At 36.8% G+C, this 26,804-nt stretch overlaps 1 protein-coding gene across 1 annotated transcript in view; it reads left to right on the top strand.

The window, feature by feature from the left end:
- The window catches only part of ITM2B (integral membrane protein 2B), a 29,446-nt gene extending 12,957 nt beyond the window's left edge, over positions 1-16,489 (top strand). Inside the window, exons 2-6 of the mRNA XM_017873792.1 lie at positions 8,230-8,358; positions 10,660-10,866; positions 12,577-12,687; positions 13,249-13,399; positions 15,589-16,489. Of these exons, the coding sequence (XP_017729281.1) occupies positions 8,230-8,358; positions 10,660-10,866; positions 12,577-12,687; positions 13,249-13,399; positions 15,589-15,674 (684 nt within the window). The 3' untranslated portion in view covers positions 15,675-16,489. The remainder of the gene's footprint in view (positions 1-8,229; positions 8,359-10,659; positions 10,867-12,576; positions 12,688-13,248; positions 13,400-15,588) is intronic.
- Positions 16,490-26,804: the final 10,315 nt, after the last annotated feature.

The following is a 26,804-nucleotide window of genomic DNA, read 5'->3' as shown; positions in this document are numbered from 1 at the left end:
AAAAAAAAAAAAAAAAAAAAAAAAAGAAATCATAGTCAATTTTTAAACTATATAGAAAAAAGAATAGGAGATTTTAAACTTATTATTCATATATGTTAATATTCTACTTTGCACTACCTTGCTTGTCTCATACAAAAGTGATTAAGTTATGATCCAGCTCTAAATGCATTGCGTTGATAGTCTGCCTTTTTTTTTTTTTCCAGTTCTAACCTATTTTTATTTAACCTAAGACTGTGCTAGTTTTATGTGATGCTAATCATTTGGTTCAAGTTTCATAGATTTCTCACAGTAGTTACGTTATTATGCAATGACTTTAAATTTTATTTGTTTTTCTTTCTGTATTACTGCTTTTATGTTGCAGGATTTTTTAATAAAAAGTATGTTAATGAGAAATCTGTTTTATAGACCTTGTCGTTTGAGATTAAGTTCTCCTTTTTAAACCTTTCCCATTTGAATTCCAGTACAGAATAATGCCTTAACGTCATTAATCATAACATGTTGGTATAATTCCCAATTTTGACTCTAAATACTAATTTATCTTAACTAAATGAAATCTAATAATTGGCCAAAGGTCAGAGGCCTTTGTGAAATATATCATAGTACCTACAAATATAGAGAGCAGCTTTCTGTATAATGCCAGACACTTGGAAAACTGCTTCTTTTTTATGTGTCAGACATAATGTTTATCATGTGGACTTCCTGACTGCAGTTGAGACAGTAGGAATCTCATTTCAAAAGGCAAATTAAAAAGCAAAATTCAGATACTGATTTAAATGAATAAGAAAAAATGCAAACAAATGTTCGATGTCCTAATAGATTGTTAACTTTTCAGCCAGAGATTTTGTGTTTTACATATAGCAGATATATTTGGTAATCAATGCAGTTAATAATTAGCGGATCACCACATCATGTCCTTTTGATGCTTTCATACTGAGGAAAGAAACCTAATGTAGAAACCAAGTGAATATGTCCCAGTCTACAAAACCCAGAACTCAAAACCCTTTATATGGAAAAGTAGTTTAGATTGATTATTTAATATAAATAGGATCCCAGAAGGAAGTATACCCAGTCATAGCTGGAAATGAAGATCAGAGTTCAAAACCTAGCAACATGGTGGAAAAGAACTAGGTATATTTGGTCTCCAAGTAGGGAGAAAAAAAGATGAAAGGAGTTGAAAATACTAGAACATTAATGGGAAATCTAGTTTATTTGTTTTGTTTGAGATGGAGTCTTACTTTGTCACCAGGCTGGAATGCAGTGGCGCCATCTCAGCTCACTGCAACCTCCACCTCCTGGGTTCAAGCGATTCTCGTGCCTCAGCCTCCTGAGTAGCTGAGATTACGGGCACAAGCCACCACACCCAGCTAATTTGTGTATTTTTATTAGAGATGGGGTTTCACCGTGTTGGCCAGGATAGTCTCGATCTCCTGACCTTGTGATCCACCCGCCTCAGCCTCCCAAAGTGTTGGGATTACAGGCGTGAGCCACTGCACCCAGCCGGGAAATCTAGTTTTTAAAAGTGCGAATCACTAAATTGTTTTAATGTCCCAGCTGTTTTTCTGTTTTGGAAAGCATTATACCAGCCAAACAACACATCTGTGGGCAGCTGGCCTATATACCCCCATATTTACCTGTGTTACCCAGCATGTTTCTAAGTAACTAAATCTGTTTCTGAATGTTCAGTATATTTTGAGTTGAATATATTGTGTTGGATTTTTTCTCTGTATATATTTTTTGAATAAATAGTATTGGTTCTTTTCTCTATATATATTTTTTGATAATACAGTTTTTAACCCTAAGAGATATTTTCCTCTTTAGTATCCTGGTTACTAAAGCACTGTTGTTGCATTTGATATAGAAATGTAAAATATTATATCTGAGCGCTTTGAAAAATGTCTCTTAAAAGCTTCTGTCAACCTGTAAAAAAAGTTCAAATAGAGGTGCCTAAGAATGTGGAGTGATTTGTTAGTTTGAGAACAGAATTAAAATTACATGAAAATATATACATTTTTATTTAAGTTTATAATTGAAGCACATTTACTAAAGCCTCTTAGGGAACTGATTGAGGTGACCTAATTCTTAACTAATTGAAGTACCAGAAAAGAATTTGTCCTTCATTTTGTTTAAGATATAACTTCTTAAGTAATTTTATTTTATCATCTAATGCTGAGATTTATTTGAACTAGAAATTAGTACTGTACCAGAGTGAAAGTGCTTCTGAAAGCCAGGTCTTTCTGTATCTACTGTTGCAAGGTGGTTATAGGCCAGTGTGTGCTGCAGTGTCTTCATTTATAAACTGGGCTAAAAAACTTGAGGTTTAGGAAGATTAATTAGATAATAATTGTACAGCACCTGTGGGAGTTCTGTTACCTTTTAAGCGCGATGCAAGGTGCACCAGTTTTATTGCAGTAGAAGGGAGGAAATGTCTCGGTGACTTGTTTTAAATTAGGCCAGGTAAGGTTATATACCCCAGTGAAGAAGCTCTTGTTAGTGGTTTTTCTTTTTCTTTTTTTAAATTATGAAATATTTCAAGCACACAAAATACAGAGAACCTGAAGTGTATTTTGTACGTTTTGAAAGTCTTAAATATCACATACTTACAAAACACTTAAATATGTGGTGTTATATATTGTGCAACCTGCCTTTTTGGGGGGGTCAGCAATTACGTTTCTTACGCTTATCTAAAAATCAGCAGTGCTAGTACATTTTTTTTTTTTTAGTTTTTATTTTTTAATGGAGATAGGGTCTTGCTATGTTGCCCAGACTGGTCTCGAACTCCTGGGCTCAAGCAATCCTCCTGCCTCTGCCTCCTAAAGTGCTGAGAGTATAGCCATGAGCCACTGGGCCTGGTCACTATTTGAATCTTCTTAGCAGTATTATATGAATCTATAATAATTTATTTCAATTTTTTTTGTTGTTGCCGACAATGTAGTGTATATTCTTGGACGTATTTCCTTACATATTCAAAAGTTTATCCAGGATTTATACCTAGGAATGGAATCGCTAGGTCATAAGATAAATGTATGTCAGAGGTGTCCAATCTTTTGGCTTTCCTGGGCCACACTGGAAGAAGAATTGTCTTGAGCCACACATAAAATACACTAACACTAACAATTGTTGATGAGCTGGAAAAAAAATCACAAAAAAAAATCGTAATGATTAAAGAAAGTTTATGAATTTCTGTTGGGCCACATTCAAAGCTGTCCTGGGCCATACACAGCCCATGGGCCACAGGTTGGACAAGCTTGATGTGTGTTTATTAGATACTGCCAAATTGTTCTCCAAAGCAATTGTACCTAAATTTTTGTCGAGTGGAAGTTCCCAAGTTCCCTTTGTTATACACTTTTTCTAGCACTTGGTGTTAGATATTCTTTTATTGCCTGGTAGATAGGAACTCAGTTGATTTCTTCTCCGCCCTCTGTATTAAAATATAATTTACATGGAATAAAACTCATGCATTTTATGTGTATAATTTGATTGAATTTATGATCATTGTATAAGGTCGTATATCCACCCCAACAGTCAAGATATGAAACATTTCCATCACCCTAATAAGTGTCTTCACGCCTGTTTGTAGTCAGTCTCTCCTTCCCCAGCCAGTAAGCTGCTTTTGTCATTATGGTTTTGCCTTTTCTAGAATTTGATAAAGATGTAATCATACAGTGAGTAATCTTTTGTGCTAGACTTCTTTCACTTAGCATGTTTTTGAGATTCAGTCCTGATGGTGTGTGTTATTTTGTTCCTTTTTATTGCTATTTCATGGTATGAATATACCACAATTCATTCACTCATCAGTTGATGGATATTTGGGTTGTTTCTAGTTTGGGGCTAGTGTATAAATAATGATGCTGTAAATATTAATGTACAAATGTTTGACTCAGTTGATTTTTGATTATTGATATTTAAAAATCTTGCCACCCTCTAATTAGTTTGAATAAGTTTGACTCTTAGATTTTCTACATAGACAAATTATTTACAAATAATAACAGTTTTGCTTTCTTTTTTCTAATACCTAATCTTGTTATCGTTTGTGTGCTTGCTGTAGGATCTCTAGTACAGTGTTCAATGGAAACAGTCAATTTTAGTGGGCATTCCTGTATTCCTCAATTAAAAGGGTATGATGAAGTATAAAGTTTCACCATTAAGAATGAGGCTTTCTATAGGCTTTTGATTGTTAGCCTTATTAAAGAATTTCACCCTTTGCTAGTTTTCAAAGATATATTTTTTTTTAATGGAAGTTGAATTTTGTCAAATACGTTTTCTGTATATTTTGAGATAGTCACGGGGTTTTTCTTCTTAAATCTTACGTGGCTTTTCTTTAAGTAAAGCTTACTCTTTGAAGTGTTAAAATTTAATCACTCTAAAACACTTTTAATAAATCTCTTAGATTAAAACTTTTAATCTTGAGCATACTTTAATCTCTTCTCCATGACTCAGATTGTATTATGGAACATCGTTTATCTATCATACATGGTGTTAATTCTTGACTATAAATTGCTCAAGGTATAAGCCATGTCTTAATCACATTAGAATTTCCCACAGGATCTAGCACAGTATATTGCAAATAGCAGGCGTTAATAAATACTGAACTAGGCTACTGCTCTTGCTAAATAGCCACAGTTTGTTTTACGTTATGAATTATGTTGCATCTCCCCCTTCCCTCATTATCAGGCTGGCTGCTGATACGACTTTTATGAATCATAAAGAATTAAATAATCACGCTTTTAAAAAATATATATCTGAGCTGGCCAGGCATGGTGGCTCACGCCTGTAATCCCAGCACTTTGGGAAGCCAAGGTGGGTAAATCACGAGGTCAGGAGATGGAGACCATCCTGGCTAACACAGTGAAACCCCGTCTCTACTAAAAATACAAAAAGTTAGCCAGGCGTGGTGGCGGGTGCCTGTAGTCCAAGCTGCTCGGGAGGCAGAGGCAGGAGAATGGCGCGAACCCAGGAGGCAGAGCTTGCAGTGAGCTGAGATCGCACCACTGCACTCCAGCCTGCAACAGAGCGAGAGAGACTCTGTCTCAAAAAAAAAAAAAAAAAGAAAAGAAAATTGATGTAAGTTTTATTCACTCATCAAATATATAAGTGCCAACTAATGCCACCCCCAAGCTTGGCTTGGAGCTGCCTGTAATGCAAAATGAATATGAATGGATACTCAAAAGATCTTATAGCCTAGTAGAGAGAGGATCTTTATGTGAATTATTCTAATGAAAGAAAAGTGATCACTAGGAATTTAGAGAGAAAAGATTAGATAGACCAAATTGAAGATGTAACAGCTCTTCTGTGAAGTACATGATGGTGGTGCATAGGTTTGGGGTCTATAATCTGGCTGATCAAACACTCTTGTTTATTTCCTGATTCTTAAGCCACGTTTCACGTTATTGAGGTGCTGAATAAATTGACCTGTGGATAAGTGAAGTATTTCGTAAGTGAAATTCCTTAAGAAATTGAATTTTTAAAAAACTGTAATAGTGCTGAGAAGTGATTTTTGAATGAACACGAGAAGTCAAACTGTAGCATGGTTTACAAAGGTCTTTTGTGACCTGCCCCAGTTTCTTGTCCATTATTTCTCATACCCCTTTCCACCATATTGGACAGTCCAGCCAAAGCACATGTGGCTCTTGGAAATGTCATGCATTTTAGCTCCATAATTTTTGAAAAATCTTTGCCATATATATAATTTCCTTTAACTCTGTCTTCTGCTGAGGTAATGAGTATTTGTCCTTTAACATTCCACTGAAGTATTTTCTCCCTTGGGAAGTCTTCCTGAAACTCATCCCCTCTTATGTGCTCTCTGTGCATTTTCCTATTAGAGCTCGTATCATATTTCTTTTTGTATATTTGTCTATTTTTCAGACTGATCCAGCTGGTCTCTTTCTTGGCAGAGCATCTATTTCCAGTGCCTAGCACAGCTCTTGGCACATAGTAGACATTTATAATTTATTCTCAAAATGATTGTTGAATAGTTAAAAATGATATATTACAATGCCTTGAAATTTGTCATCAATTTGCCAGTTGGGGCTGCATATTCTTTTACAGATGTCTGCCTGTGCTGTTTGACTATTCATTTACGTACTATTGGAAGAGAAGGCCTGCCAAATGGTGTGGGTGTGTGCGCACATTTGGCTGTCTCAGCAGCTGATACCAAATGTTGGAAATAACTATTTCCATCTGTCATTTTCATCCCCCCTACTCTCCCTCCACCCTAAAATTAATTATGTTAGGAACAATTTCTTACCTCCTTAGATATTTATGTCAGACAAGGTCTCAAGCAAAAGATATATACTTTATCATTAAAGTTTCACAATACCTTATGACTCCATGGAATTCTTGTAACTTTCTTTTCACAGCTGGGATATCTTACATGGCTTGATAAATTCTTCAGACTTATTACATTAATTCCTTGCAATACACTCATTATCTTACACACATAGTATATTGACACATGCTACAGAAACCATGACATTCTCATAGCAATGGACTGATTCTTAGAATAAACAGTATTTGTTGTTCGATGTTAAATTCTGTATTTGAAATCTCAACCTAAGAACACACTATATCACATCACATTGTTCTTGGTTGCTTCAGCATCTGGGATTAGACCTTTCTCAGTGGTATCATGTTAAAAGTTCCTCATCTTAGAATTAAAAACATATAATCTTAGGTTTCATTCCTAACTGAATTCTTGCTTCAACCAAATCTGTGTTCTAATACAGGGGTCCTCAACTACCATGCCACAGACCAGTACCAGAACTGGTCTTGGCTAGGAACTTGGCTGCACAGTTAGCATTGCTGCCTGAGCTCCACCTCCTCTCAGATCAGTGGGGACATTAGATTCTCTTAGGAGTGCGAACCCTATTGTAAACTGTGCGTGTTAGGGATCTAGGTTGTGCGCTCCTTATGAGAATCTAATGCCTGATGATCTTCTGAGGTGGAACAGCTTCACTCCGAAACTGTATCCCAACCCCCCTCAATCTGTCTGTGGAAAAACTGTCTTCTACAAAACTGGTCCCTGGTGCCAAAAAAGGTGTTGTGGAGGGCTGTTCCAGTAACCCATCCTGTTCTTGTGCATCATTCATAGTTTTTCTTCCTAATTTTATATCCTATTAGATAGGTTTAGGTGAAGTCTACTTTCTCCCTTAATCCTACCCCATATTGAGTTTTCCAAGTAAAGGACAGAGTCATGTACTTCAAGAGGCCGTTCATGTATACTATGAATTTTTGCAGTCTTTACTATTTATTGAGTGACTACTTATTTAGGTATCTTTGTTTTCTTAGCTCTTTGCACGTGAACTTGGGTACAAATCAGAAATTTGCTGTAATTCTGCAAATAGAGGGATCAGGTTATATAAGGGCACAGGGAGGGAGGAGTATCTAGGAATTATGAATGTCATGACCCCAAATAATGTTCTAATACTAAATTGTTTTTAAGTGGATAAAAATGAAAATTCTATAAAATTTTGTGCTGGTTTTGTTTCTTGAATTTATAAGTAAGTTTTTATCATTGAATATTTTCTCATTTTTTTGTACTGCTTCTTTTAAAGATAGAAATCTTTAAAAGAAAGTGAAGAATTTTATCAGACCATGGTTTAGAGTAGAGCAGTGGGATAATACGATTATGTATTTCTATGTATAGAATTTTATCCTATTTTTTGAAATTCTAATTGTTTAAATAATTTTAGTATCATTGTTTATTCTGTTCCTTATTTTCCTGTAATTTTTTCTTGTGGATGGTTTAGAATAGTTTTATACCTGGTATGAAATATTAACCATCTGTAGCAGGCCTAACACATAATTTCATAAATGATCAGATAGAGAGATGCCCTGGATTTATAATTTACAAGGCTCATCATCATATTATATGACTAAGTTGTAGCATAACCTCTTCTAAATTATTAAATTTTAGAAGGTATCACCAAAAGTTGTGCATGCAAAATAAAAATTATGAAGTGTATCATTGCTTGAGTCACGGTTAGCACGTGGGGTGTTGAGATTAGAAGTAGACAACTCTCCTAGAAACCAATGTCCCAGTCCAAGAACCATTAAGATGAGCCCTGGAGCTACCATTTAATCATTCCTGGGTTGATTTTGATGAGAGGCACAACTCCTTTGGTCTTTATGTCTTCATTTATTAAAATGATAATCCATGAGGTTTTTCCTATCCTGAGCCTTCTGTTATTCTGTCTGGAGATAAGATACTTAACTGTCTTTTTCATATTTTAGGACCCAGATGATGTGGTACCAGTTGGCCAAAGAAGAGCCTGGTGTTGGTGCATGTGCTTTGGACTGGCATTTATGCTTGCAGGTGTCATTCTAGGAGGAGCATACTTGTACAAATATTTTGCACTTCAAGTAAGTGGAAAAATTATTTTGTGAATTTTTTTTTTTTTTTTTTTGTTTTTTTTGTGTTGTTGTTGTTTTTTTTGTTTTTTTTTTGTGTCCGGGTGCTCCCGTGATGCGGTGCCTTTATAAAAAGTTGTTTATTGTTTACAACTTGCTGTAAGCTTGTACTTTTTATCTGTGACCTTCAGCCAGAGTGGTAGTTCTATTTTAAAGCTGTGTTTAAACATCTCTCCATGATATGTTTGCTGAGCCCATCACACACAGTCACTAAAAGCAGAGTAACTTGAAATGTTGCTGACTAAAGGATTTATTTAGGTCATTGGGTGATTATTTTACTAACCTTTATTTTCCTACTATAATTAAGGGTTGAGAGGAATAGTATTATGAATTGCCAGTTGAATAAATACATCAGCCACAAATGTTGTCATGTTGATAGGCCATAACTTGATAGTCAGTTTGGACTCCCCTATGGTCCTGCTGTACCCTTGGGCCCAGAGTACAGTAAGACCATGTCTCTGCTTCTTTTCCAGTCACTGGTTTCACTAAAGAACTGGGTGACTTCAGCGGTGATATTGAAATAACATAGGATGAAAGTTGTTTATAACTTTAAGTGTTTAATAGTAATCCCAGTGGGTTAAGACAAAGGTTTTCCTTCTGATTAATTATCATTTACAACCTATTTTGTGATATATTTCTCTTGGCAATAATTCAGAAGATTTTTTTAGGAGTTTTGAAGGGGAAATTACTTTTAAGGTTTTATAACTACTTTAGCTGTTTCGAAATTTGGAGAAACAGTTGACAACTAGACTTATTAAAATAATTTAAATAACTAATTTTGAAACATTCTCAATTTCATGCTCATTTTCTGTGTTGTTCAAGATAATCAATCACATGTTGATAGACATTACCAAAATACTAGTCATCTTTTTTAATACTGTTTTTTTTATAAGAAAGACATATAGTATTAAAAAAATCATTGCAATTCCATTTTCCGGAGATAACATTTGGTGCATTAACTGTTTTTTTTTGTTTGTTTGTTTGTTTTTTAACGGAGTTTCGCTCTTGTTGCCCAGGCTGGAGTGCAATGGCGCGATCTTGGCTCACTGCACTCTCTGCCTCCCGGGTTCAAGTAGTTCTCCTGCCTCAGCCTCCCAAGTAGCTGAGATTACAGGTGCCTGCCACCACACCTGGCTAATTTTTGTACTTTTAGTAAAAAGACAGGGTTTCACCATGTTGGCCGGGCTGGTCTCGAACTCCTGATCTCAGGTGATCCACCCAGCTTGGCCTCCCAAAGTGCTAGGATTACAGGCGTAAGCCACCACGCCTGGCCTGGTGAATTCACATTTTATATACCCTTAGTCTTTATTGTGTGTGTAGAGTGTGTGTGTGTGTGTGTGTGTGCGCGTGCGTGTGTGTGTGTGTACATGTACTGTGTGTTTCGTTTTTTTGAGATGGGATCTCACTCTGTCACCCAGGCTGGAGTGCGGTGGTGCAATCACAGCTCACTGCAGCCTCAACCTCTTGGGCTCAAACAATTCTCCCACCTCAGCCTCCCCAGTAGTAGCTAGGACTACAGGTGTGTGGTACCATGCCCAGCTAATTTTTTTATTTTTTGTGGAGACACGGTCTCACCATGTTGCCCAGGCTGGTCTTGAACTCCTGGGCTCAAGCAGTTCATCTGTCTCAGGCCTCCACCCCCCAAAGTATTAGGATTACAGGCATGAGTTACTGCACCCTACCTTATATACTGTTTTTTCTTTTTGTAAGAGTGAGACAGTAGCATAAAGATTTGCTGTAATCCAATATTTTCCGCTGAATTGTGATATAAAGGGAAAATTAGAACTACTTATATGCATATAGAAATTTCAGAAAAGTTATCCCTTTTTTGGCTAATAAGAAAAAAGTCATTTAATTAGTAGACCATATCAAAACTTTTAATATATTCTTTCAGAAAACTTGACTAGTTTTGGAATATATTTTATAAAACTGCTTACAGCTAGAGTAGGTCTGTTGTTTCTTTATATTTATTTGTTACTGGATAGCTAATTATTTTTATGTTCTATTTTCACCTACCACGAAAAGTAAAGGGAAAACCAGCTGCCTTTCTTCTTTTGAAGCTGTTCTTTTACAGTGCTTCAAAACCTGATCTTAAAGAATATGTTAACTCTGTAATTAAACTGTCTGACTTGTCATCTAAAAGCAAGAGTTTGCAAGCAAAATGCTATTTAGGTAGAGGTGGCAGCTTAAGTAATGCTTATTTAAAAACCTGTCTCATGCTGAATTGCTGAAATGAGTCTTTAAACTCTATAGCCAGATGACGTGTACTACTGTGGAATAAAGTACATCAAAGATGATGTCATCTTAAATGAGCCCTCTGCAGATGCCCCAGCTGCTCTCTACCAGACAATTGAAGAAAATATTAAAATCTTTGAAGAAGAAGAAGTTGAATTTATCAGTGTGCCTGTCCCAGAGTTTGCAGATAGTGATCCTGCCAACATTGTTCATGACTTTAACAAGGTGAGCCAAGTGTCCAGAATTGTAGAAAGAATGCAGGTTCTGTAGTTTATGCTTTTTGTAGTTTTAATTTCAATATTTGCTAATTTATTATATTTAGAGTTCAGTTTAATAAACTGTCAACATTTGGTGGGCTCTGCTTTGTCTGAAGCAGACCCTGGTGACCCAGCCTTCTCATATCTTGTCTTTCCTTCCCCTTAAAGCCCACCTCATGACTGTTCCTCCTTTGCTGACAAACTAATATTTTTTATATGTTCCCACATTTTCTTAGATAAGAGGTAATTTATGTTCCTGTTTTTTGGTAGCATTTTCAAAATCAACAATTTTGTTAATCTGTTTTTAAGTTCTCGTTCTACATTTTCCCCAGCTTTTGAGCATTTTTATGTAATGCAGAAAAGTTGAATACCCAAAATCCTCCACTTTGTTCCAGATATTGTCATATTTGCTTCATCTCTTTTTCTGTCATTTGACATAAGTACTTGTGCTGTTATCTCTCAAGAATGAGATGTCCTCCTACATAACCACATCATTATCACATCTAAGAAAATTAACATGATCTTGTAGGACAGTAGTCCCGCCTTATCCATGGGGAATACAAGCTAAGACCCCCAGTGGATGTCTGAAACCGCAGATAGTACCAAACCCTATATATACTATGTTTTTTCGTATTAGTGTACGTATATACATATGTTAAAATTTAATTTATAAATTAGCCACAGTAATAGATTAACAATAATTAATAAAACAGTTAAAATACTATAATAACAGTTATGTGAAGGTGGTTTCTCAAAATACTTTATTATATTGTACTTAACCTAGGTATTTGTGGACTGTAGTTAACTGAAGGTAACTGAAACTCAGGAAGCACAGCCTCAGATAAGAGAGATTATTGTATTTAATATGTTTACATTTATATTTGTGTTTAAATTTCCCAATTTTTGTCCCGATAATTTTTTGTTTTTTCAAATCAGGATTCAGAGATTCAGAAGTTCGTGTATCACCTGTGATTTTTGTGTCTCTCTGTATAAGCTTGCCATTTTGAACACTCCAATATATTACTGAAGTTAGCTTTGCAAACATTTCGTGCCTGATACATCTGATGGATGTTTAGAAACCAGTTTGAAAATTTACTTATTTCAAGGAAATAAACATCTAAAGCAAATAGTAAATAATAATAGCTAACACCGAGCTCTTAGGAATCAAAATGTTATTGTTTGGCTTAACTTATTCTTGAAAACCATCCTATGAGATAGTATTTCTCAACCAGCATTTCTCATTTGAACCATAGAACACAAAATCATTTAAATGACTGTTTCTCCAGTGTTCTAAGGATGGTAATAGTATTCAAAATACATAATGAGAAAAGTTAATCTTTATGCACAATGGACAGATAGCCTTAGAGGGCATTTGAGCTTATAAGTGAGAAAGTTAAATCGCTTAATTATATAATAAGTATTTGCAGTTAATTTGAATATGTATTATTATTTATTATAGAAATATACCCTTGATGAGCATTTTATTTACTGGTAGCAATATTTTTTCCTCTCCCATTCCCACTTCCAACTTTATCCAGCCAAATTCTGAATTTGTTGAAATGCAAGTGATTTATACATTCTAAAGCCAATTCATTTTAATGATACAAATTATTCTTAAAAATCCAGTTGCTGCCTGTTTTGCTATTACTGTGACTACACTGTATCTTTTTCTTCCCAGAAACTTACAGCCTATTTAGATCTTAACCTGGATAAGTGCTATGTGATCCCTCTGAACACTTCCATTGTTATGCCACCCAGAAACCTACTGGAGTTACTTATTAACATCAAGGTATTAAGAATGTTGACTATTTTTGATGAATGATGCCTTTATAGTGTTTTGGAATATCCTGTTGAGAAATTAGCCCTATAGGAGCTCATTTTATCAGACTGTAGTTAAGAATTGTACAAGGAGGAACTAATATGGTTTTTGTTTTTAATGTTTTATATCATGAAATTGAAATACAATTTCTCAAATAATGTTTTAAGTTTTCCTAAAGAGCCAGAGAGTAAATACTAGCCAGCTACCTAATTCTGATGCCATAGACAATATGTAAAACAAATGAACATGACTATATTCCAAAAAAAAAAACTCTACTTATAAAAACAAGTCGGGGGCGGAGGCTCATGCCTGTAATCCCAGGACTTTAGGAGGCCTAGGTGGGAGATTTGCTTGAGCCAGGAATTTGAGACCAGCCTGGACAACATAGAACATAAAACAAACAAACAGATGGTGGGTAGTAGTTTGGCAACCTGTTCCATACCATAATGTGTAAGAATTTTGTCTTATTACTCTAGTCTACTCAGTGTATGTTCTGAGATAGTCATGTCATGTATTCTTTTCTGAATGTAGGCTGGAACCTATTTGCCTCAGTCCTATCTGATTCATGAGCACATGGTTATTACTGATCGCATTGAAAACATTGATCACCTGGGTTTCTTTATTTATCGACTGTGTCATGACAAGGAAACTTACAAACTGCAACGCAGAGAAACTATTAAAGGTAGTACTTTTTAAATGTTAAAGTGTTGGGCAGAAAAGTTCATTGCATTAAACTAGATTTAGGTGAAGCCTATTCGTTGTTACCAATATATACTTGCCATGAGTGAGATAATATTGTGTCGTTATATAATATTCCCAGGTTTCTATAGAATTATCTTAATTCTATTTAATAAGTCCGCTCTTTTCAGATGGAGAGAAAAGGTCAATGTGAAATGTCGTTGCTTTGAGATGCTGGAACCTCATTTTCCATATCGTTAGTCACCCTATCCAACTTCACATCCTAACCACTGTGGTTCAGCCATACTGAAAGGGTTTTTATTATCCAGAGGGTCTCTTGGGACCAGGTCTTCAGCTGTGTTTTCAGGGATCTGGATACTAAGCAGGCTGTTTGCCTTTTGGATCATATGGGGAATAATCACTGTCAGGGTAGTTGGAAAGGAATTTGGGTGAAGAATTAAGAGCATTGATACAACTAATGTTGTAGCTTTGCCAAATCATTTAACCTTTATTTTCTCACCTGAAATATAAGGATTACAATATCTCCCCGTTTCCTTTTAAGATCATTGTGAAAATAAAAGAAAGTACATGTGGCAGCTGTGGAAAGTAAGAATTGCCATTCAGATACACTGTGGTGTGATTTCTTTGGAATTGTGTCACCCAGTAAAAGTGCTTTCCTGGCTTTTTGCTAGCATTTTAAATAATACTGTTCTCTCATCTCCGGCTGTTGAGTCATCTGAAACCAGCTTGATTTCATTTTTTTTTTTTTCCCAACTTTTATTTTAGATTCAGGGGGTACATGTGCAGGTTTGTTTCAAAGGGTATATTATATTATCTGATGTGAGGTTTGGGGTACAAATGATCCCATCACTCAGGTAGTGAGCATAGTACCCAATAGGTAGTTTTTTTTTATTATTATTATTATACTTCAAGTTCAAGGTTACATGTGTACAATATGCAAGTTTGTTACATAGGTATACAGGTGCCATGTTGGTTTGCTGCACCCATCAGCCTGTCACCAAATTAGGTATTTTTCCTAATGTTATCCCTCCCCTAGGTCCCCACCTCCCGACAGGCCCCAGTGTGTGATGTTCCCCTCCCTGTGTCCATGTATTCTTGTTGTTCACCTCCGACTTATGAGTGAGAACATGCGGTGTTTGGTTTTCTGATCTTGTGATAGTTTGCTGAGAATAATGATTTCCAGCTTCATCCATGTCCCTGCAAAGGACATGAACTCATTCTTTTTTATGGCTGCATAGAATTCCATGGAGTATAGGTGCCACATTTTCTTAATCCAGTCTATCTTTGATGGACATTTGGGTTGGTTCCAAGTCATTGCTATTGTGAATAGTGCTGCAGTAAACATACATGTGTATGTGTCTTTATCATAGCATGATTTATAATCCTTTGGGTATATGCCCAGTAATGGGATTGTTAGGTCAAATGGTGTTTCCAGTTCTAGATCCTTGAGGAATCGCCACACTGTCTTCCACAATGGTTGAACTAATTTACACTCCCACCAACAGTGTAAAAGCATTCCCCAATAGGTAGTTTTTCAACCCTTACCTCCTCCCTCCCTCCCTCCCTTCCTTATAGTCCCCTGTATGTATTGTTCCCATCTTTATGTCAGTGAGTACCCAGTGTTTACCTCCTACTAACAAGTGAGAGCATTGTAAGGTAGGTATTTGGCTTTCTGTTTCTGGGTTAATTCATTTATGATAATGGTCTCCAGCTGCATCCATATTGCTGCAAAGGACATGATTTCATTCTTTTTTATTGCTGTGTTGATTTCTTACATTTAAAAATGCTCTTGGTTCATGATTTTTTTTAAAGTCAGCCTTACATATGCCATGAAATTTACCCTTTTTAGTATGCAATTCTGAGTTTCCACAAAGATACACATGGTCTTGCAAGCACCACCGTAGTCAAGATACAGAACATTTTCAATACCTTCAAGTTCATGAATTTGTAAGCAATCTGTGTAGCATTATTGATGTTGCTGTGATCTGTCAATATATTAATAGTTCAGAAAAGGGAGAAAATTATTTTCTTCAGCATAAACAAATTCAAACTGTAGAAGTTTTGTGGAGAATAGAGTGAAATACTTCTGTACATCTAAATAATAACTATAAAATAAGTGAATATTTATTACTAAAGAATCAACATTTTAAAAAACTTTTCCCTCTCCAACAGGTATTCAGAAACGTGAAGCCAGCAATTGTTTTGCAATTCGGCATTTTGAAAACAAATTTGCCGTGGAAACTTTAATTTGTTCTTGAACAGTCAAGAAAAACATTGAGGAAAATTAATACCACAGCATAACCCCACCCTTTACATTTTGTGCAGTGATTATTTTTTAAAATCTTCTTTCATGTAAGTAGCAAACAGGGCTTTACTATCTTTTCATCTCATTAATTCGATTAAAACCATTACCTTAAAATTTTTTTCTTTCCAAGTGTGGTGTCTTTTATATTTGAATTAGTAACTGTATGAAGTCATAGATAATAGTACATGTCACCTTAGGTAGTAGGAAGAATTACAATTTCTTTAAATCATTTATCTGGATTTTTATGTTTTATTAGCATTTTCAAGAAGATGGATTATCTAGAGAATAATTATATATATGCATACGTAAAAATGGACCACAGTGACTTATTTGTAGTTGTTAGTTGCCCTGCTACCTAGTTTGTTAGAGCATTTGAGCACACATTTTAATTTTCCTCTAATTAAAATGTGCAGTATTTTCAGTATCATATTTAACTATTTAGAGAATGATTTCCACTTTTATGTTTTAATATCCTAGGCATCTGCTGTAATAATATTTTAGAAAATGTTTGGAATTTAAGAAATAACTTGTGTTACTAATTTGTATAACCCATATCTGTGCAATGGAATATAAATATCACAAAGTTGTTTAACTAGACTGCGTGTTGTTTTTCCCGTATAATAAAACCAAAGAATAGTTTGATTCTTCATATCTTGAGAGAATCCACATAAAGGAAGAAACTATTTTTTGAAAATTCACTTATATATATACAATGAGTAATAATCATAGATTTTTCTTTAAATAAAATAAGTCATTTTAATAACTAAACCAGATTCTTTGTGATACTATTAAAATAACATTTAAGCCTCCAACCTTGAATGATGTTGTTTAATATAAAATGCTTTTATGTTTGAATGGAAGGGCTATCAAAAGCCTAACGTTTCCAAGAAACATAAAATAACTGTGCTTCTCTGAGAATGCCCCCCTCAGAAATGGAACATTTTGAGTTAATAATGATGATTCTTATATTTCTAAGGTTGCTTCCTCTCTGAAATAATTCAGAATCCACCCCCATTTAAAATATCTATGATTAATTTCACCTCAGATTCCTAAGACAAAAAATGTCAATTCTGACTTTAGGAAGTCAGAGTTTTTAAAGCTTCAAACTCTTAAAGGATTTGGTCTAGAAACCAATTCTAATTCCAAAGGATATTATTTACTCATGGCTGTTCATTTCATTTCACTAATATTGTCAGAGCTTTAAGCCAGTGAGTTGGGTATTCAGGAATTAACAATTTTAGAAGATAATGTTTCAGTAAAATGAGAATTGGCTTTTCCTACTTTCCAGGCTCTAAAATTACATGAATTTTCAGGTAGCTGTGAACATTTAGGAGCACATTGTTCATTGAGCATCTTTTATATGCCCAACATACGATACTGTGTTGAAGATACATCTGCAAAGAAGAAAAAAAGCCACTGTCATCGTGGAGACTCACAATCTAGGAAAAGAGACGGACAGCAACCATCTAGTTACAATACATTTGGGATCAGTAGTATGAAGGAGAACAGGTGTAGGTTCTTTGGAAAACATTTAGGAGAGTCAGTGAGACTTTCAGAATGTGAAGTGCATGGGATTAGGTCATGGAAGATCGTATATGTCATCTTAAGGACTTCATTCAGTAGACCATGGGCCACTATTGAAGCTTTGCATTTTGGAAGGAGCTTATTAGTTTGTTTTCCCGTTGATTATAGTAGTAATGCAGTATTAGGGTAGCTGAACTGCAATAATAATCCCAACATCTCACTGGCTTCACGCAGTAGGAATATGCTTTCATCACAGTGCAGTGTGGCAGGCAGCCTCCAGACTCCCAGGGACCCATACTTACACTTTACTAAATATAATTGTTTCATTTGAATTTTTAAAGGTTTTTGTATAATCATCTTAGTAAAACCTTTGATAATTCTTCACAACATTTGCAATCATTGATATGGCCACATTGGTCTAACATGATACCCATGATTTTACTTCATTTCCATTACTATTCTGATAATTTCCTTTAGAGTCAATTGAGTAGAGAGTACCCCTCTCACCCAAGCTTAGTCATGTCCCAGGAATTTTGGAACTCCAACTAAGGTTTCAGGCTCATTATTCATTCTAGGGCTGAATGAGTAATGTGCCCTTTGAACTCTTGTACCATGCTGGAAACTGGTGTTGGTGTGGCATGGAAAAAACAGGGTGAAGGATGTGGATGAGAAGATGACAAAGAAAATCAGACATGCAGAGAGGACTGCCTGGTCTCTCAGTGGGTTCCAGGGAGACTTGGCTATCCTTCCCTGTTCTTGAGTTCTGTCTAGTCCATTTGGGCTCCTATAAGAAAATACCATAGACTGAGTGACTTTAAACAACAAAAGCTTATTTCTCATAGTTCTGGAAGCTGGCAAGTTCAAGATAAAGTCACCTGCAGATTCAGTGTCTGATGAGGTCCTCCTTCCTCACAGACAGCTGTCTTCTCTCTGTGACCTTATATCACAGATTTCTCTGGGTTCCTCTTAGAAGGACACTGATCCCATTCATGGAGGTTCCACTCTGATGACCTAACACCTCTCAGAGGCTCTTTTTCCTAATACTATCACCTTGGGGGTAAGGATTTCATCATGAATTTTGGGGGGACACAAACATTCAGACCCTAGCAAGTTCCATAATGCAGCCCATCGTGTGTGTGTGTGTATTTATTTATTTATCTAAGATAGCTCTGGTTTGCTGCTTTGCAATACATTCTGCCCCTATTGCATTGGTTTAAAAAAACAGTACAGAGTCAAGATGAGACTATGTAAATCTTGACAAGTTGTTAGGATTCTGGCCGTGATTGCTCATCTGTGACGCAGGAGTGAGTGTCTGGCTCAAAAGGTGGCCGAGAATTAAAATAATAGGCATGAAAGTGCTTCGTATAGCTCTTTACAGTTGTTGACAATGCCTTTTTTGAAACCTATCACTGCCATATGTTAGCAAGTAAACACTGATCTTGTAATGTGTAATTTTTCATTTCTGCTTTTCCTATATCCCTTTTTAGACTCCACATCCATATTAGTGAGAAGCAAGAAAAAAAAATGTACACAGCGTTCTAAATGTTGTTTATCTCGAATAATAGAAGTAGGAGTGTAAAACTTAAAGGCTGATTAATAATGCAAATGAAACACGGATTATTGAATGGAAAAGGTCTGATTCTATGTTTGAATGTGGTTACGAATTAATGTTGGCAGAATCTCTAAGATTCTGCTAAGTGCACATTTAATAGTTTACTAGAGATTTTCTCTTCCACCTAGCAAAGAGTTTGTTGCCCAGAGTTATATAAATCCTACTCTGTTGGACACTAATCTTTGCATGTTTAACTCTTTGAGACTTAGGTTCCTAGATAAGGACTTCATGTGTATCTATTTAGAAAAAGAACATTTCTTCATCTCCACAAAGCTATACAGCCATCAGTTTGTTGAATATCTTGTCCAAAGTTATTGCTAGCTTGCTTGTTTCTGAGTCTTTGTGGCTAATGCTTTTTTGAGGAAGAAGCATGATTTAGTCTCAGCTGTCTATTGATCATTTTAGGCTTTTATCTTACTGAAAAAATTAAGAACAATTTAATATTTTTTGAACTATTTACTGAATTTTGAGGCCATAAATTATTTCCTGTTAGCACACATGTATGGATTGTAGATTCTACACTTTTAATCTTCCAGCCACCTATTGCAGATTGGTTCTGAGAAGCAGGATGAGTGGGAGTGGGCTCTTTAGGGGTCAAAATTGAGACCTAAGTGGTATAAAACAAGATAATCTAGCTTTCTCCCACTTACAGTAATTTGATGGGACTTCTATATCTGATTTTTAAGCTTGCATTTTAGTTTCTATTTTCATTGTAAAAATATCAAATAGGCCGGACGCAGTGGGTCAAGCCTGTAATCCCAGCACTTTGGGAGGCTGAGACAGGCGGATCACGAGGTCAAGAGATCGAGACCATCCTGGCTAACACGGTGAAACCCCGTCTCTACTAAAAAATACAGAAAACCAGCCGGGCACGGTGGCGGGCACCTGTAGTCCCAGCTACTCGGGAGGCTGAGGCAGGAGAATGGTGTAAACCCGGGAGGTGGAGCTTGCAGTGAGCTGAGATCCGGCCACTGCACTCCAGCCTGGGCAACAGAGCGAGACTCCGTCTCAGAAAAAAAAAAAAAATCAAATAATACAGAAATGTTGAAGGTAAAAAGTAAATGTTCCCCCCATTCTACCATCCTCCTTCCTCAGTCCCATTCCCCAACAGTTTAATGTGCAATGCAATAATGTGATACAAAATGACCTAGTTCTTGCCTTAGTGACTAAGAAGATGCAAACACCTTCTTTTCAAATGATGTGGGCTTACCCCCATCACAAATGGAGTGTATTTAAGAAACCCAAGCCAGAAACCCCAAGTCTTCACAGTCACCATGTCCTCCCCCTCCCAATAGCTTCCTGCTGTTTTTCTGCTCTAGTGGTTCTCCTGCTTCCCCAGACCCACCCGTGAGCCACAACAATCTTTCCAAAACACGAATTTGATGGTTTCACACCCCAGCTTAAAACACTTTCCTGGCTTCCCCTGGTTCTTAGGATAAAGACCAAAATACTTAATGCTGCACAGTCCAGTCCCAACCCACTCTCCAGCTTCATCTTAATCACACCCGTCTTTGCTCCTAGTGTCCTACCACATTGGCTGCCTTACTGTTTCTTGGTAAATGCTATTCTTACTTCCTGAAGATTATTTCCATCTGTTCCCCCCACACCCTTCAGTTAGCTTCCTCTCAACCTTCAGAAGTTAGTTCAGGTGACCCTTCCTCAAGAGAAACCTTTCCTGAACCATTAGGAAAGGCTTCTCTTGTTTCTCAGTCTCATAGCATCATCTGTCTCTTTTGTGACTTGAATATAATATTTTATATTTTGTCGTCGTTGCTTGTTTGGTTAATATGTTTCCTCCACTAGACTGCTCAATACCTTAGTAGGGCACCTGACACGTAGTTGGAGCTCTTACTGAATGAATGAATGATTCCTTCCTGTACCACTCTAGTCTTGCCCACTGTCATTTTTATTCTGGGTACTATATTTCCCAACCAGCTGTCTGGCTTTCTCCTCAGATCTCATCCCCATGGATCTGAGTGAGTTGCCTTGAATATAAATCTAATCATGTCTTCTGTAAGATTCAGTGATGGTGTCCTGCTACACTTCAGAGAAAATCCTTTTTTCAAGCCCTAAAATCTTGCCCTCACTAGACTTCTCTCACTTTTTCTCTATTTGCATCTTAACCTTTCAGTTTTGGCCTCATATAAGCTTACAGCCCTGCCTGAAACAGTTGTCTCTGTCCCTACTCCACCCCCTGCCCTCCACAAAGAAAAGTTAACTCCTATTAATCTTTCAGATCCTCAGATTAAAAGTTTCCTGAGATGCCACCATAGCTCTCTGTTTCTCATACCTTTCATGATACTTTATCACCTGTCTTCATGCAGTCCTCCTCTTGCCTATTAGCAAAATGCTAATACTGTGTCCTCAGTATTTGGCACATGATAGATATTCTTGACATGGAAGGAAGGAATAAACATCTTGGTAACTATAGCTAGAAAAAAAGAAAATAGGGTATCTACTTCATTAAAACCAAAGGGGTTTTTTTTGGGGGGGCAGACAATCTTCATTATTCAGATGGACAATTAATGTTTGTTGAATGAATGAGCGCTACATTTCATGGATTAACTTGTTCAGCTGGAAAGGGTTATACTTGGAGGCCATTTCATCTTGGCAGGCTTGTTGTTCAAAGTTAGAGCCTCATTTTAAGTAAAATGTTCTGTGGGGGCCATATTAAGATTTTTGCATGACAGAATTATATATATATCCACAAATGTTTCAAGCCAAGATTATGTCTTCTTCCATAATGCCACCTTCTTCCAGGATAGTATTTTAGGCCAGATGGTTTTCCACATTTAAAACATACCAACATTCTTTTAAGACCCAGTGATTATCAAAAGGGACTGGCACTACATTTTAAAATGTAGGGACAATTTTTGATTGTCACAGGACTAGAGGATGCCCTTTGTATTTAGTAGGTGAAGCCAGGCAGGATGCTAAATGTCTTAAAAGTCCAGGAGTCTGCACAACAAATTATTGCCCTTCCTAATTTGCCAATTATGCCCCTGCTGTGAAGCATGAAAGGAGAGAGAAGAGCTTTCAGAATGCCAGGGATAAATATATCCATTAAGCCTTCAGACTAAGATGCAGGAATAGTTTTCCATTTGGGTATGAATACGGCAACTTCTTAGAACATTTCTTCAAACACATAATTAGCCAAATACTAGTTTAACAGCTAAAACTTACCTAGTTTTAATCAACTCCAGGGAACATTCCACTTGAACCCCTAATTATCTGATACCCAAGTTCTGTTAAAAACACTGCTGAGGCATTCAGGAAGATGAGCCTGTGAAATTTGAGAATCTTTCATGTCTCTGGAATGAGTCCCTAGATTCTAGCCCTGCAGCTAGTTGATACTCTAAAAAACTACTATGAATGCCTTCCTTTAGCTCCCCATAGAAATGTCTTTGTAGAACCATGGCATGATACTATTCTCTTGACTTTTGTTGAGGATTGATAGAAACAAAAATGAGCCAGAAATGTTTCTTCAGCGTTTGTAAAAGTGCTATTAAAAGCATTATGTAATATCTAGTACTTTTTATCTAAGTGTTTAAAAATTGTGTTAGGAAAATTTTTTTTTCACTTAGGATACATGTTAATATTAGATAGTACATCTAAATAATTTATTTGCTTCCCTTTTGCCTTGGTTACTGGGAAACTCAGAGCCAAGCTCGGTGCTTAGGTTAATTACTTTCAGCCTAGGTTTTTCTGTATATCACCCTTTGGTAGGGCTTGAAGTAACCCTTCAGTTTGCTCATATTTTGTTGTGAGTTTTATAGATAGTTTACATGCAACGAAATGCATATATCTTACGTGTTCAACTCAGCGAGTTTTGACACTTTTGTATGTCCATGTTAATGATCATCAAAACATTTTCATTGCCCCAGAAAATACCATTGTGCCCCTTTCCAGCAAATATTCCTTCCCTTTGCTAAAACTGCTTTTGCATTTCTATGACCATAGTTTAGTTTTTGGCTATTCTTGAATTTTATTTGAATGGAATCGTACATATATAATCTTTTTGTTTGGCTTTTAAAACTCAATATAATATTTTGACATTTGTCCATGTTGTTGCATGAGTCAGCAGTTGTTTATTTTCAGTTGCTGTGTAGTAGTCCATTTCTTTTCTTTGTGTGTGTGTGTGTGTGTGTGTGTGTGTGTGTGTGTATGTGTGCGCATGCTTTTCAAATTTATTTTTTATTTTTTTGAGACAGAGTCTGGCTCTGTCAACTCAGGCTGGAGTGCAGTGGCATCATCTCAGCTCACTGCAGTTACTGTCTCCCGGACTCAAGCCATCCTCTAACCTCAGCCTCCCAAGTAGCTAAGACTCTACAGGCGTATGCCACTGTACCTAGCTAGTTTTTGTATTTTTTTAGTAGAGACGGGGTTTTGCCATGTTGTCCAGGCTGGTCTTGAACTCCTGGGCTCAAAGCAAGCCACCCTCCTCGGCCTCCCAAAGTGCTAGGATTACAAGTGTGAGCCACTGTGCCCTGCCAGTATTCCATTTTTTGTATATACCGCAATTTATCATTTTTTTCAGTGTAAGTATTTTGATTGTTTCCAAGTTGCGAAGTATGAATAAAGTTGCTATGAATATGCATGTACAAGTCTTTGTAGACAGCTCATGTTTTAAAAAGTATTTAATGATTTCATTGCAAAATCGTCTTTATTGTAAACATCTTTTTGAGGGTAGATTGGTAAAATATAAATAATAAATACATAACAATGCAGGAGTCCAAGTATTATTAGGGTTACAGTCATAACAAACACTAAGAACCATTTATAAATTTCAGTTTCTCATTGTTTTAGAATGGAAGGTCTAACCAAATATGTAATGTATCCCTTCAAGTAAACTAGTGTAACTTGGGTACCTTCTCATATAAATTCCCCTTACGGCATACGTTGCTGTCTTTTCCAAATTCCCATTTTGCTTGTCCAGTAGGCATTATCAGATACAACGTGTTCAAAGGCAAACTTGATTTTCCTCCCATGGTTTCCTCAGCTCCTGTTCTTTCCAGTTGCACAGGCTAAAAATATGAAGTCATTCTTGATTCCTCTCTTTTTCATAAACCTCCCATCAAATCCATCAGCAAATCTGGTGTGCTCTACCTTCAAGATACAGATTATCCAGAATTCAGCCGCTTCTCACTGTCTCTACTGCTAACATACTAGTCAAAGCTGCTATCATCTCTTGCTTAGATTGGTGCAATGGCCTCACAACTGATCTTCCTGCTTCCATACTTGGCCCCTGGAGCCTCTTCTAAACAGAGTAGCTAGAGCGATCTTTTCTAAATCTAAGCCACATCATGTCACTCCCCTGCTCAAATCCCAACATTTTATTCAGAATAAAAGTCGAACAATGCCCTACCTGTAGGTAATCTAGGCCTCCAAAGCTCTCCTTACATCGCTTCCTATAACTCTCCCCCTTTCTCACTCCCCTACAGCCACACAGCTGCCTCACTTTCCATTGAATGGACCAGGGGCAATCCTGCTTCAGAGCCTTTGCACTTGCTGTTTCTGGGCCAGGAATTCCATACCCTCCTTCCCTCACATGTATCCCAAGGCTCACTGCCTGCCTTCAGTTAAGTCTGCTGGAATGTCACTTCGTTAGATAGGTCTTGCCTGATCACCTTTTCTATAATGAGTCCCACCTCCACCTTCAATGCTGTCAATGTCTGTTTATAGTGTATTCTTAACAATACAAATTAGCACAATGCAGGCCAGACCATGAAGACTGCTTCAAGTTCGAGGATGGGCAAAAATAATGACTAGGACTTGGCTCAAGATTCCTAAAACAGCTAATAAGCAATGCAAAGAATAAATGAGAGAGTAATTGGAGACAAGCTTTCCCTTGTCTTCCCTTGCTTTCTCACAGAGGCTCCTCCAGAAGGTGGTCGTTTGCATAGCCCATGTGGAGTGAGAGGTCCACTAGGGCAGAGAAGCACAGAACCGTGGGCACCGCTTCCCTTCCTTTAACCCCATCATTTTGCTGCCCAGTGAGCCAGTCAAGAAGGCTTTTGCCCGGGTATCCTTGTGGCTATGAGCATTGCTCCTTATCTATGCCTGTGCTCTAAGACTTTTCCATTCTGCCCTCTTAGGGGCGTTCCTGGCCATGACCACACTGCCTTATTTTTCTCCATAGTACTTATCACCATCTGACCTATATTTATGTTTGTATTTGTTTATTGTTTGTCTCTCCAAATAAAACGTAAATTCCCTAAAAACAAGAGACTTTGTTATTTTTGTTCATGTTATATCCTCAGCACGTAGTAAAGCACCTGGCACGTATTAGGTACTCACTAAATATTTACTGAATGAATTTTGTTCAGTAAATTTAACATGGTTTTATGTAGCCTCCTTTTTAAAAATTGGCTCTGTTATATAGACTTCAGGGGCAACTGATAACAAACAAAACCAAACTTGCCTTTTTTTCCTTTTTTTTTTCCTTTAATTGTAGTTTCAGAATTTCATCTGGGAGTGGGAATGGCCACAGGAAAGCAGGTTATGTACACCTCAGATTTGGTGCTAGTGATGTTGCCATGTTAAGAAAGTGAGCTGGGCCTTGTGCCTTCAGTAGACAGAATCAAAATTTATTACCTTATTTTAATGTCCAAAGTTCAAATTACCTCTAATGTAGGGATCCCTTAAATGTGATAGTGCTGAATCACAATGGAGAAAAAAATGGCAAAGAGTATATTGAAATTCAGACTGATTCACAAGTAAAAGGCCTCTTGGAGACAACACTATGAGAAAGGGACTGCCTTTTTAAAAAATCTGCATGTTTTGGGGTCTGAATGGGTTTGAATAGTAGAGACGCAAAATAGAAACGGTAGCTGCTTCTCATTGATTCATTCTAACATAATTTTTAAATTTTTAACTTTTTTTTGAGACGGAGTCTCTCTGTCACCCAGGCTGGAGTGCAGTGGCATGATCTTGGCTCACCGCACCCTCCGCTTCCCAGGTTCAAGCAATTATCCTGCCTCAGCCTCCCAAGTAGCTGGGACTACAGGTGCCTGCCACCATGCCTGGCTAATTTTTGTATTTTTAGTAGAGATGAGGTTTCACCATATTGGCCAGGCTGGTCTCGAACCCCTGATCTTGTGATCCGCTCGCCTCGACCTCCCAAAGTGCTGGAATTACAGGCGTGAGCCACTGTGCCTGGCCAAATATTTAAATTTAAAAAAATATGTTTTTATTTTTTGTAGCAATGAGGTCTTGCCTACATTATGTTGCCCAGGCTGGTCTCAAACTCCTAGTCTCAAGAGATTCTCCCAGCTCAGCCTCCCAAAGTGCTTGGATTACAGGCATGAGCCACTGTAACCAGCCCAACAAATAATTTTGTCAAGTATCTAGTGTAATTCTATTTTTTGGAAGTCAACATTTTCATGATAGTGAAATGCTTTCTACAACATGACCCAGAAAATCAAATTTCCTGGTAGTTGATTAGTAACATAGTAAGCACCCATGTGTGCAGATTACAACACTAAACTCTGCCCTAAAGGAAGTTGCAAGTCTTACCTGCCCGGGAGTATTGGTTGAAAGGGGAATAATAAACTTGGCTATCTTTCTCTGGGGAGTTGATCATAATCCCCAAAAATAATAATCCTGGAGGCCATAATCCCAGATGTTGAAATCCTGAAAGAGCAAAATCCCAAAAATATAATTCTGGAAAAAAAAACTTTAAAATTATTTAAAAGTTGTTTACATTTTCAAAGGGGATTTATTTGAGAAACAAAAATATGACAATACTTCATAGGCCACTCTACATGTTAAAATAGGTAATAGTAACATATTTTTGCAAGCATAAACAGGTATACCAATGGCGGTTGCACAGGTATGACAATTATGAGCAGATGCACCATATTCATAAAGAAATAGCTTATATAACTGTGGTCATCTGAAATACCATGATGGACAACCTAAGTCTATTGAGGAGATCAATCGAAATCC

Source organism: Rhinopithecus bieti, unplaced genomic scaffold (genome assembly GCF_001698545.2).
Source record: "Rhinopithecus bieti isolate Rb0 unplaced genomic scaffold, ASM169854v2 scaffold_7398, whole genome shotgun sequence".
NCBI lineage: Eukaryota > Metazoa > Chordata > Mammalia > Primates > Cercopithecidae > Rhinopithecus > Rhinopithecus bieti.
This window is presented reverse-complemented; position numbering and strand designations above follow the sequence as displayed.